The sequence below is a fragment of the Heteronotia binoei genome, chromosome 5 (genome assembly GCF_032191835.1).
Source record: "Heteronotia binoei isolate CCM8104 ecotype False Entrance Well chromosome 5, APGP_CSIRO_Hbin_v1, whole genome shotgun sequence".
Classification (NCBI taxonomy): domain Eukaryota; kingdom Metazoa; phylum Chordata; class Lepidosauria; order Squamata; family Gekkonidae; genus Heteronotia; species Heteronotia binoei.
Genome location: NC_083227.1, coordinates 141,820,478 through 141,833,423, shown reverse-complemented (window position 1 = coordinate 141,833,423; position 12,946 = coordinate 141,820,478). Strand labels below are relative to the sequence as shown.

The 12,946-nt window shown below is 42.7% G+C and overlaps 1 protein-coding gene across 2 annotated transcripts in view; it reads right to left on the bottom strand.

Moving 5' to 3' along the window:
* Positions 1 to 12,946, bottom strand: part of ARHGAP26 (Rho GTPase activating protein 26) — a 537,491-nt gene that overhangs the window by 200,089 nt on the left and 324,456 nt on the right. For both annotated transcript variants that reach the window (XM_060240533.1, XM_060240534.1), the window contains exon 15: positions 2,875 to 2,959. In XM_060240533.1, coding sequence (XP_060096516.1) covers positions 2,875 to 2,959 — 85 coding nt within the window. The remainder of the gene's footprint in view (positions 1 to 2,874; positions 2,960 to 12,946) is intronic.

The window sequence follows — 12,946 nt, the reverse complement described above, 5'->3', positions numbered from 1 at the left end:
GAGGCGTATACTTTCCATGTAGCATCAAGCCTCAATGAAAGGAATAAGGTATCTCTTGTTTCCTTTTCTTTATCTGAGTTTGGAAACGGTTGCCTAGTTGGGGTGCACCTGCATGTTTTCTCCTTCTTTCTAGTTGTTGGCATATGAGGGAGGACTAAGAGAAGCAATGGCAGAATTATTGGTTCACACTAGTGTTCCAATCTTTCTACTGAGGGAACAGAAATAAGGGCAGAGACAGAAGGAGGCTAGCAGAAAAGGGTGGACCAAACCTCACTGACAACATCACCCAGATCACTCTGAAACACTTACCTGATGTTCTCTGCTTATGAAATGCTAGCAACTTACTTAGTTATTTGCCTATACTGTTTCAAAGACAGTCAGAGCTGTTTACTATAGAAGCCCACTACAGAAGACAGTCCCACAAGTTTACTAAATGTGTACGGAGCAAGAGGGGGCATGAGCAAGCTGTCCCTGCCTCCCAACTTCATACAATCACCTGATTGTCCACAGGGATAGCAGCAATGTACATTTTTGTGGTTTGGTTTCATAGTAGGGCTTTTTGTTGTTTATTAAAAGGATCAGTATCACTACTGTCCCATTAATCATTAAACCAACTAAAACTGTTGTGAAAAGTCTAATTTAGTTTCTGGTTTTCACTGTCTTTGAAAAGCATCTACACCAAAGTGAATCAAGTCAATAGTTAATGAATATAATTATGCTATCAACAAATCAACTGAGACCCCTTGTTGGGTCAGAATTGCCTCCTGCATCTCTCAGGATAGCCTTTGTAATGCCTGCCAAAGCTTGGAGGGGAGTAGCATAAAATATGGATGGAAACTAAGATTGGGTCTCCCTCATCATGTCTGTGGTTTGTAACATGCTGCCAAAGAAATCATCCCTTTATCTTTATTACTGCATGATTAATAGTAACACATTTCATTGTGTTGAGAAAGTGCCAAAGGAAACAGTGTGCTTCTGGCATTACGTGGTCCTGTGCAGTTTCCTGGATTGGGACTCTACTAAGTGACATTTACCATTCTTGCTTTGTTGCAAACAAATCCAAATTTCACAGCAATTGTGTCCCTACACTTTAAAATTCAGCCACACAAGAGATCCATGCTGGCACGTCAAGTGAAGTCTGACTCTGCTAGGAAAGTAGTGGGGAGGGGTGGGGGGGTCGGAAACTGCTGTCTCATTTTAAGACATCAAAATGTGCTGGAGAGTAGAATGCAGGAATGCATAGTGCCTTTAGTGGCAGGGTAAAGCTTAAATCATAATAGAGGCAGTCATAAATTATTAAAATACATTGCAGGGAGTTTCTGCAAGATTAAGCCTGTACTGTAGTAGAGTCTTGGTAGCAATGATTAAGGGTGGAACTACACGTTATGCTAGCAAGCACGTGTTTCCCAAATATGCGCTTGCTGGTTAATCCCAAAGCAGGGGCAAGGTGTGGGCTGCACACTTGGCGGTACTTAATTCTTTCTACGCCTATTGATTCTTATCTTCAAGGGTGCTCCCGAGGCAACTTGTCTTTTTTTGTCCCTTGAACACTTTTTCTATGAGGAAAGACTAAAGAGTCTGAGGCATTTATATATCTATATCTATTTATCGATATAGATAAGAATTTATAAAACAATGCATGAGGCAGAGAGGGTGCATAGAGCTTTCTCCTCATGTAACGTTACAACCCCAGGGCACCCAGTGAGGATGGTGAATAACAGGTTCAGGATGGATAACCGGAAATACCTCTTCTACACAGCAAGTCATTAAATTTCAAAATTCACTCCCATTGGATGTAGAGAGCAAGGTTGGCTTTGAAAGGGTTTTAAACAGATTTGTGGAGAGGTCTGTCAGTGGCTACTAGTCAAGATGAACAAGGAGACCCTCCACATTCAGAGGCAGTAAAACGCTGAATACTAGTAGGCAACACAATGGGGAGGCCTTCCCTATATTTTCCTGTTTGCTGTCTACCCAGGACAACTAGTTGGTCACTGTGCCAAATGGGAGGGATGCTGGACTAAATGAGACTAAATGGATCATTGATCTGATCTGGCAGGATATTTCCTATGGTCTTATGGCTTTGGAGCTTAGGTTGGGGGTGGGGTGAAATCAGTAAAAAGACAGCAGCATTTGCAAGGGAGAATCAGTGGACCCAAGAGCAATTCAGCCCCCTCCACAATTAACATCACTAGGGATATGAAGGTTGGGAGTAGGGATGGACATGAACCAGGGGAAATGGTGGTTTGTTTCATTTTTGCGATTCATTTGATTTCTGACCCGGCTCATGTTTTGTTGGTTGGTTTAGTTCAGGAGGTGTAAAATTCGCTGGGAGTCTTCAGCAGGCTCTCCTCCAACCATCCTCCAAGTCTGGTGAAGACTGGATTTGGAATGTCCGAGTTATAGCCCCCCAAAGCAGGTGCCCCCAGGGAATTTCAGCTTCAGCTCTCATGACAACTCTTCACGCTGCAGAATGGGAGCTCCATGATTAGCTCTTGGAGCTGACTATGAAGCTATGGAAAACTGCTATGGGTGTTTCTAGGGCTCCTTGAAGTCCACCCCCTACCTTGCCTAGAAATTGACAGCGTTTGGGCCAGGCTATCTGGCAAAACGAACCGCAAAAATGAACCAAATGTTCAGCTCGGTTCATGCCCATCCCTAGTTGGAAGCTTTCAATTTCTTTTGTAAAATGCATTTCCACCCTAAGTCCTAAAGTTATTGCAAAAGTGTGAACAGGCACAGCCAGCAAAGTAAACTCTAAGCAGGGATACTTACAGGGCACATCTATAAATTTTACTACACTGGAGATGCCAGGAACAAAAAAAGAGACGGGGAAAAAAGAAAATGGACAGACCGCAAGGTAACTTCTAAATTTACCTCAAGTATGTTTTCAGTGCACTAGTGATTGTTTTTATCTCCCATTCTGCGCAGATGTCATCTTCTGTTTCAGCTGTTTTAGGATCTAAGGATGGAGAAATAAGGCAACAAATTAATCTGTGAGACAGACACCAAAATTAACCTGTTTCTTGGTTATAATGCACTACCTATACATTCTCCTTGCTGCAACTTCACGGTTGGTTAGTACTGCTTCTATAGGCCCAGCAGCAAGTGAAAAGGGACTGTGTTTTGTTGACTGGAAATGACGAATCTATTCTGCCACCACTTATTCTCCTCACCACCTTAGGCAAAAAAGGAAGAGTATTTAGGTTAAGAGGACTGGGACCCTCTTTCTAAAAGGTTTATATTGCTGCAGGAAAATATCACAATTAGCTCCATCTGACTTCTGGAGAAGTTCAGTAGATACTAGGTGGCAGCAGTGACCAGGGCACCTTCCACCAGCATTGGTCGGTGAGACAACTGCAGCCTTTCATGAGTTCATGCTACAGTACATGCCCTGGTAACATCTAGATTAGAATATTGAAATATAGACTGTTTTCACACACAGATTACCTCGCAGTCACAATCCTGTTCCCTCCGCAGCGTCTGGTCGGATTTCCCACCATCTGCGCCGAAGTTACAGGAAGTGCCACAGCTTTTGCGTAGCAAACGTAAACCGCTAAAACCCAGTTTACGTTTGCTATGCAAAAGCCGCGGCACTTCCTGTAACTCCGGCACAGATGGTGGGAAATCCGACAGACACTGCAGAGGGAACAGCATTGTGACTGTGAGGTAAACTGTGTGCGAAAACGGTAATACTCTAGGTGGGGCTACTGCTGAAGAGTGTCCAGAAAATACAGCAGGTAAAGAATGCTTCAGTGAGAATGAGGTCTGGAGCAGATCACAGGATACATAACATTTCAATCTTGCTTCATTTGAATTGGCTCCTAGGTTTCCAGACTCAACTCTTCCCCTCAGAAAAGTGTTGTCATCAGCCTTTAATGCCCTATAAGGCCTGGGACCTGCATACTTTAAGGATTCCCATACAAGCCTACAGGACAATCATCTTCAAGGGTCTGCTTCAGCTGTCCTGTCATCTCAGGCTAGAAGGGGACCGCTTAAGAAAGTGCCTTAGGTTGGAATCCAAATATTTTAAATAAGTAAAATAAAATGTATTGTGGGTTGAGAAAAGCAGCTTGAGACAGATAAAAGCTACACGAGAGCTGTGGAAACCAACCAAGTGCTACACACACAAATTTAAAGGCATTTAAATTACGATTCTGATAATCATAAAAGGAATGTCTAGCATGACTAATAGCAAATCCAAGTCAGAGGGATATTTTCATAATCAGAAACAGGATCATCAGCAGTCTTATTAGTCCATCTGTTAAAAGTCCATCCAGAACACATCAATAACAGCCCAAACACAGTTTACAGACAAGAACTATGAGTCTTCAAAACAAATGCCTAAGAAGCTCCAACAGTCACCCAAGGAAGTCCTTTTCTTAGACAGATCAAACTTCTATAAAAATATTAATGTCCTATTTCTCAATGTTTCTTTTATTCTACTCCATGCTCTAAACTAATGATATCAAATTACTTGGTGTTTATATGTCCACATCAAGAAAATGAGCACTAAAATGTCTCTTAGAACCTAAGAACAGATCTCCACTATGATAATAAGCTACTCAGAATACTAATATAGGCACCAAATGAACAGAAAAAATGTGGGAGAATGCCTTCCTGTAAACTAGGCAAGACCCAACAGACTTAGAAGGATGTATCCTTAGAAGGATGTATGTAGTCAGGCATATAGGTTGGACTACAGGAAAGCAAGTTTTGACAAACTTAAACTTAAGCTGGGTACAATCCCATGGCCAGAAAAGTGCTTAAGGAGAAGGGAGTTCAAGAGGGGTGTGAGTTTCTTAAATGCAAAATATTGAAGGCACAATTACAAATGATTCCTTTAGAAGGAAAAATGGGAGAAGCCTAAAGAAGCCAAGGTGGCTCTATAAACAGCTTTCAAAGGACTTGGGAAATAAAAAAAAGACTCATTTAGGAAATGGAAGTAGGGCCTTATAACGAAGGATGAATATAAACAAATAACCAGTGCTTGTAGAGAGAAAGCTGAATCTCAGTACAAGCTTAATCTAGTGAGAAATGCTAAAAAAAAGGGGGAGGGTTTTTTTTTTCTTATGTTCAAAATAAGAAAAAGAGCAAGGACATGGTAGGCCCATTACAGGGACAGGAAACTGAAATTTTAACAGGTGATGAAGAGAGGGCAGAACGCCTCAATTCCTGCTTTTTCGCAGTCTCCTCTGGTGAAGAAAAAGGTACTCAGTCTGGCAAAAACAGAACACATGATGAGGGAAGGAAGCTGCAGCCTAGGATCAGCACAGGGGTAGTATTTCTTTAAATGAAACTCCTTGGGGACAGATTAATTGCACCAAAGGATACTAAAAGAATTTGCGGACGGAATTTTTTAGCCACTGGCCATTATTTTTGAAAATTCTTGGAGAACAGGTGAGGTGCCAGAAGATTGGAGGTGGGTGCCTGAAGAACTATGGACAGAGGTTCATGACACTGTACAGAAGGCAGCAACCACACCATCCCAAAGAAAAAGAAATGCAAGAAAGCAAAGTGGCTGTCTGATGAGGTTTTACAAATAGCTGAGGAAAGAAGGAAAGCAAAAGGCAAAGGTGAAAAGGAAAGATTCACCCAACTGAATGCAGATTTCCAGAGAACAGCAAGGAGAGATAAGGAGGCCTTCCTGAAGGAACAATGCAAAGCAATAGAATGGGAAGGACAAGAGATCTCTTCAAGAAAATTGGAGAAATCAAGGGAACGTTTTGTGCAAAGATGGTCATGATAAAGGACAAAAACGGTAGGGACCTAGCAGAAGCAGAAGAGATCAGGAAGAGGTGGCAAGAATTATACAAGAAGGATCTCAATGCACTTGACAACCATGACAGTGAAATCGCTGACCTTGAGCCAGACATTCTGGAGTGTGAAGTCAAATGGGCCTTAGAAAGCATTACTAACAACAAAGCAAGTGGAGATGACGGTATCCCAATTGAGCTTTTCAAAATCATAAAGGAGGATTGGAAAAGTTCAGTTTATATTCCAATCCCAAAGAAGGGTAATGCCAAGGAATGTTCAAACTATCGCACCATTGCAATCATTTCACATGCCAGCAAGGTCATGTTAAAGATCCTACAAACTAGGCTTCAGCAGTATGCCGATCGGGAACTACCAGAAGTTTAAGCTGGGTTTTGGAGAGGTAGAGTAACTAGAGATCAAATTGCCAATATTTGATGGATTATGGAGAAAGCACGGGAGTATCAGAAATACGTCCATTTCTGTTTCATTGACTACGCTAAAGCCTTTGATGGTGTGGATCACAACAAACTCTGGCAAGTCCTTAAAGAGATGGGAGTACCAGACCACCTCACATGTCTCCCGAGAAACCTGTATAAGGGTCAAGAAGCAACTGTCAGAGCGGGATGTGGAACAACTGATTGGTTTAGAATAGGAAAAGGAGTTTGACAAGGATGTATATTGTCACCCTGCTTATTTAATTTATATGCAGAGTACATCATGCAGAATGCTGGCCTGGATGAAGCACAAGCCAGAATTAAGATTGCCAGAAAAAATATCAACAACCTCAGATATGCAGATGACACCACTCTAGTGGCAGAAAGTGAGGAGAACCTAACGAACCTCTTGTTGAGGGTGAAAAAGGAGAGCACAAAAGTAGGCTTGAAACTCAACATCAAAAAAACTAAGATCATGGCATCTGGCCCCATCACACCTTGGCAAATAGAAGGGGAAGATATGGAAGTAGTGACAGACTTCACATTTCTGGGGTCCAAGATCACTGCAGATGGTGACTGTAGCCATGAAATTAAAAGACGTTTGCTCCTTGGGAGGACAGCTAGGTGAACCTGGGCAGTATAATAAAAAGTAGAAACATCAGCCTGAAGCTCAAATACTTTGGCCACCAAATGAGAAGGGAGCACTCACTGGAGAAGATCCTGACACTGAGAAAGACAGAAGGCAAAAGAAGAAAGGGACAGCAAAAGATGAGATGGCTGGACAGCGTTACTGATGTAACTAACACGAATTTGAGCAGACTTTGGAGGATGGTGGAAGACAGGAGGGCCTGGCGTGACTTTGTCCATGGGGTCCCAAAGAGTCGGACTTGACTGTGCGACTGAACAACAACAAAAATTGTTGTCCCCATCTACAAGAAGGGGGAAAAGGAGGATCCAGACCCGTTAGTTTGACGTCTATACCAGGAAAAGTTTTAGAACAAATCATCAGTCAGTTCTGGAACATTTAAAAAAGATGGCTGTGATTACTAAGAGCCAGCATGGGTTTCTCAAGAATAAGTCATATCAGACTAATGATATCTCTGAGACTCCAGCACCAAGGAGAGGGGCCGAGGGGGCACCCAGGACAAAAGTTCTACTATGCCCACAAATTCTAATCTAATTTACAGTTTCCATTGAAATAACACACATACACAACATTTTTCAGAAAGAGTGTAATAAAATTGGCCACAACTTTATTGGTTACAGCTGTAGTAAGCCTTAATACAGCATGGGGTAAGGCTCCCACTCATCAACTGATCTGCCTGCCAGTTGATGATTCGCTGGTTAGGTAGGGATGGCAGGTTCTGGATCCTACTAGAGCAGAAGCCCAGAGGTGGCCTCCCCTGCCACCTGAGCATGAGTATAATCCCTGGACATGCCCCTGGGCTGGGCAAATCAGTTGCTCCTCACACCAAGATCCCTTATGGGGATTTCCACATGCAGGCTGGTTTTCCTGAGAATGGATCGAGCCTCATGCTGATACCGTCAAGTTGTGACAAGAAATGAAGTAAACAGAAGTTGTCCAATGGTCAAAGAGGGAGATCAGAGGTGGTGTGGCACCCTAAACAGCCATTGCATGTCTCCACCCTTTCAAACACCCCAGAGTCAGCTAATAGGTCCAAGCAGGCACCAGCTTCCCATGCTTGACCCTAGTCTGCCTCTTCCACCCAGTCAAGGTAACCATGGCTGCTCTGCTTTCCCCCTCCCTGAAGCACCACAAACAGGACCTGGGTGGGTCTGGATCAGGAGAATGCTGTAAAACATAGTTTATCTTGATTTTACTAAGGCCCTTGATAAGGTTCCACATTCTATTCTTGTTGACAAATTGGTAAAATGTGGTTTGGATCCTATTACTGTTAGCTGGATCTGTAAATGGTTGGCAAACTGCACCCAAAAAGTGCTTGTGAATGGTTCCCTCATCCTCTTGGAGAGGAGTGACAAGTGGAGTACCTCAAGGATCTGCCCTGGGACCTGTTTTGTTCAACATCTTGATAAATGATTTGGATGAAGGGACAGAGGGAATGCTTATTAAATTTGCAGATGATACTAAATTGGGAAGGATAGCAAATACAGTAGAAGATAGAGTCAAAGTACAGTATTATATTGACAGGCTGGAAAACTGGACTAAAGCCAATAAAATGAATTTTAACAGGGATAAATGTAAAGTTCTGCATTTAGGTAGGAAAAAGCCAATGCATTATTGTAAGATGGGGGAGACTTGTCTTGGCAGTAGTTTGTGAGAAAAGGATCTAGGGGTCTTAGTGGACCATACACTGAACATGAGTCAGCAGTATAATGCAATGGTTAAAAAGGCAAATACGATTTTAGCCTGTAGCAACAGAAATATAGTGTTCCGATAGCGTGAAGCAATGGTATGACTTTGCTCTGGTTAGACCTCACCTAGAGTGTTGTGCTCAGTTTTGGACACCACAATTTAAGAAGGATATAGACAAGAGCCTGGACCATGTACAGAGGAGGGCATCAAAGATGGTGAGGGGTCTGGAGACTAAGTCCTGTGAGGAAAGGCTGAAGGAGCTGGGTATGTTTAGCCTGGAGAGATGAGTGATCACCATCTTGAAGTACTTGAAGGGGTATCATGTAGAGGATGATGCAGAGTTGTTTTCTGTTGCCCCAAAAGGTTGGACTAAAACCAGTGGGTTGAAATGAAATCAATAGAGTTTTGGGGTAAACATTAGGAAGAATGTCCTGACAGAGTGGCTCCTCAGTGGAACAGGCTTCTTTGGGAGTTGGTGGGCTCTCCTTCTTTTGAAGTTTTTAAACAGAGGCTGGATGGCCATCTGACAGCAATGCTGATTCTGTGAACTTAGGCAGATTATGAGAAAGAGAGCAGGGGGAGGTACCTGTGATTTTCCTGCATTGGGCAAGGGACTAGATTACCCTGGAGGTCTCCTTCCAACTCTATGGTTCCGTGAATAGCACCATTGGACAAAAATGCAAATCTTGGTAACAAAGGTGGGTGCTTAGCAGTCAGCAATACCAGCTAGTTTTAACCTAAAGTTGAGTTCCCCAGAGTAAATCAAGGAAAACAATGACAGGTGCACAAACATTTCTTAGCACACCCTGAGATGCACTACGAAATGAGAATGGAACCTGAAATGAGGCCATGCAGGACTGGAATTGTCCACTTTCAAAGTCCATCACAGGATGCAATTAGGCTACAAACTGTTACAAAGTTGAAAGGGGCAACAACTAGGAGCACAGGCAGGTTTAACCTTCACCTAGGATGGTCTTTCTCCTGTATAGATGCCATTTGCTGTTACAAGATTAAAGAACTATATCCCTTACAATTTTATCCCCCATTCTTTCTGAAAATAGCTATGAAGCAGGCTAGTTTGACATGGCAGAAGTGAATCTGAACCACTAGAACACATTGCCTATTACTACCCTGCATTTAAGGGCTGCATTGGTATAAAATGCAATGCTTGCTCATTCTGACACAATGTGGCCCAGCCTCTAATGGCAAGAAGGGCGTATAATTCAACATAAATGTGCATACACCCTACCAGTCATAATGATGGGTGATAATTTTTGCTAACAATAAATTATGATAATAAGTAGCATGACTGTACTATGTGAAATTACGTGCAACAGTTTATGGGTGTCTCATTTCTGGCAGAGTTACATATGTGTTTGTATACTTGTCCAGGGCAGACTCCACGCTAGACTCTGCCCTCCTCCTTTAAAAAAAAAAGTGTGTGTATACACAGACAGGAGCACACAAACACACTCACTATAACTGCTGCATCCAGCAGTTACATTGTGTTTGGATTATAACAGAGAAAAATGAAGTTCTCACACAATGCCATGTAAGGGGGCTTTGGCACTGCCATGTGTTAGTAAATTATCCGCTGAGCTGCTTGACCCAGCAGATCTTAAGCTCACAACTCCAGAAACCTTTTGCCAGATGAGCACTCTCGCCAGACTGACATTTGCTGTTAGAAGACAAGGAAATTCTGCTCAGGCAGTTCCCACTAGCTTGCAAACCACAAACATCTGCAGAGAGCCTAGGGAGACCTGTTAAGTAGAGTTCAGGCACAAGGAAGACTGAGGCCAACTAACTTTATCTTTGCAAGTCATTTTATATATAGATATAGACACACACACACACACACACAGAGGAAAGACAAGAGGAAGGGACTGAAGTTGGGTGGGTTTTTTTTAAGCGGTGAATGGGTTTGGAAGGTTAGCACATGAAATAAAACTGTACACAAATAGATTCTGGTAGCCTGCTTTTAAATATTGCACAAGGCATTCTGAAGAGCTGGAATGGGTTGGGCAGCTGCTGGCTTCTAAATGCCTAATTTCAGCTTGTTTTTCTGGCTCTTGGCTTCTCAGTGCCACTGCACATTATAGCATTTTCATGCTGTCAGTAAAACCTCTGGGTCTGCCATCATCATCTTCATATTTAAAGCCTTTCCCTTCTCATTCTGTAATCATGATTTCTAGCCATTAGTCTGTGTAATCGCCAGCAAAATGCTCTAATTCAGATTTCAGGGAAATTTTGAGCCATGATCCCAGACCAGTTCAAGACTGCGTTACGCAGCACAGGGACCAAAACTGGGAAGTTTGTTAAGGTGCGCTAGACATTTCAGGAATCACATGCTTGCAGGCTGCCTATTTTGCCTTTCCATGTGTCAGTTTTTCAAATCACAAACAGCTATATAAAACTACAGAGAAATTACTCAAATAACAGCTGGACTACAAAGCTATTTATGGCCATGCATTTTAAACCATCCATTTTAATAGACTCGTTTTTCCATCCCAGTCCCTGGGAGTCTCCCAAACAATCTGTTTTCAGCAAAACCTGCCAGTCACCACACCTCAAAATGGATCTTCCCAACAGGCCGAGCACTTGGCTATTCTTATTCTCAGCCCTTCTGGAAACAAAATAAACCTGCCTGAAGTCACTGGGTGGGTGGAGTGTGTTCGGGTTTGCTTTAGTAAGAGTTTCCTTACCCAGGCAAGCTTATACGGCCAACACAAACACCTCCTGCCATCACCAAAACATATTGATTAAAGAAACCTGGTGGAAATCTCTTCTTTGAGCGTAAGGGGAAGTGTTAAGAAATCAGAACTAACATTGTTTATGTAGCATTTCACGGCAGCAGAACAAACTCCCAATTCAAGATCAGAATTCCCTGGCTTTAATTATAGATTTAACACACAGAGGGAGGAAAAACAATGAACAACATGCACAGATTGAACACTTTATTTCACTTTTTAAATGTAATATTATGCTTAAATTGGAAAGCCAGGCCTTCAAAACAAGGTAAGTCCACACACCAAAGAAGAGACAGCAAAAGAGCCTAAAGCAGAAGATCTCAGGTTCCTAAAAGATACAAAGATCCTACATAACAAAATGCAAAAAACCTACATAGCTTTGCCTATACTATCCCCCTTCCTTCAAGCCCTGGACCAAAATAGGTCCTGACTGACTCGCCACTTGATCTCCTTCCAGTTTGGTGTAGTGGTTAAGTTTACGGACTCTTATCTGGGAGAAGCAGGTTTGATTCCCCACTCCTCCACTTGCAGCTGCTGAAATGGCCTTGGGTCAGCCATAGCTCTGGCAGAGGTTGTCCTTGAAAGGACAGCTGCTGTGAGAGCCCTCTCAGCCCCACCCACCTCACAGGGTGTCTGTTGTGGGGGAGGAAGGTAAAGGAGTTTGTGAGCCGCTCTGAGACTCTTCAGAGTGGAGGGCGGGATATAAATCCAATATCTTCTTCTTCCCCACTATATACCCCAAGATTCTTCATTAAGTAGTACACAGTACACTAGGACTACCAATTCCTTGCCTTCCCAGGTTCCCTTGGTCCTACTATTTTATTTATTTATTTAATTTATATTCTGCCCTCCCCGCCAGAGGCAGGCTCAGGGTGGCTTACAGGTTGGGGTCGGAAAAATGACCAACAGGATAAAACATCAATAAAACATAAAACAAAAAAACAATTTTAAAACATCAGTTATAAAACAACATAATGATAGGTGCTAATACAATGGTTCAGAAAGCAGTTAAATCTTGATGGGTAGCAATATAACTGGATGGTCAGAATTAGACGTTCCAAAGGGACCCCAAATCGCCATAGTGTGGTAGGAAGTCCAGTGATGTTAAGTTTCGGGATTTATGGGCCTTGTCCATTGCTGTAGAAATGTCATTATGGAAAAGCAAGGTGGAAGAGTGCCGTTTTGCAGGTCCGGTGGAACTGTGAGAGCTCATGCAGGGCCCTAACATCCTCCAGCAACTCATTCCACCAGCTAGGTGCAGCCGCAGAAAAGGCCCTGGCTCTAGTTGACTGAAGCCTAACTTCCCTGACGCTGAGGACTGTCAACAGGTTTTGAAACCCAGACTGAAGTGCACGCTGGGGCACATACTGGGAAAGGCGGTCCCTCAGGTATGCAGGACCCTGGCCAAATAGGACTTTGAAGGTTAAAACCAAAAAGATGTTGCTGGGAAAAGTTGGTGACAAACTTTTCTATGCTGTGTTTCTAATTATTAGTTATTATTTATTACTGGGATTACTTAATGCACACAGGGGCTGAAGTAGTCTACAACTATTTGTGTTCATTTTATAGATCTGCTCAAATGCTGAATGTATTGAACTTCTGAATATTTTATCCCAGGTTTTGACTTGAGCCTTCAAGGGAGCTTACAGCTAAAACTGTGACATGAGAACATGACT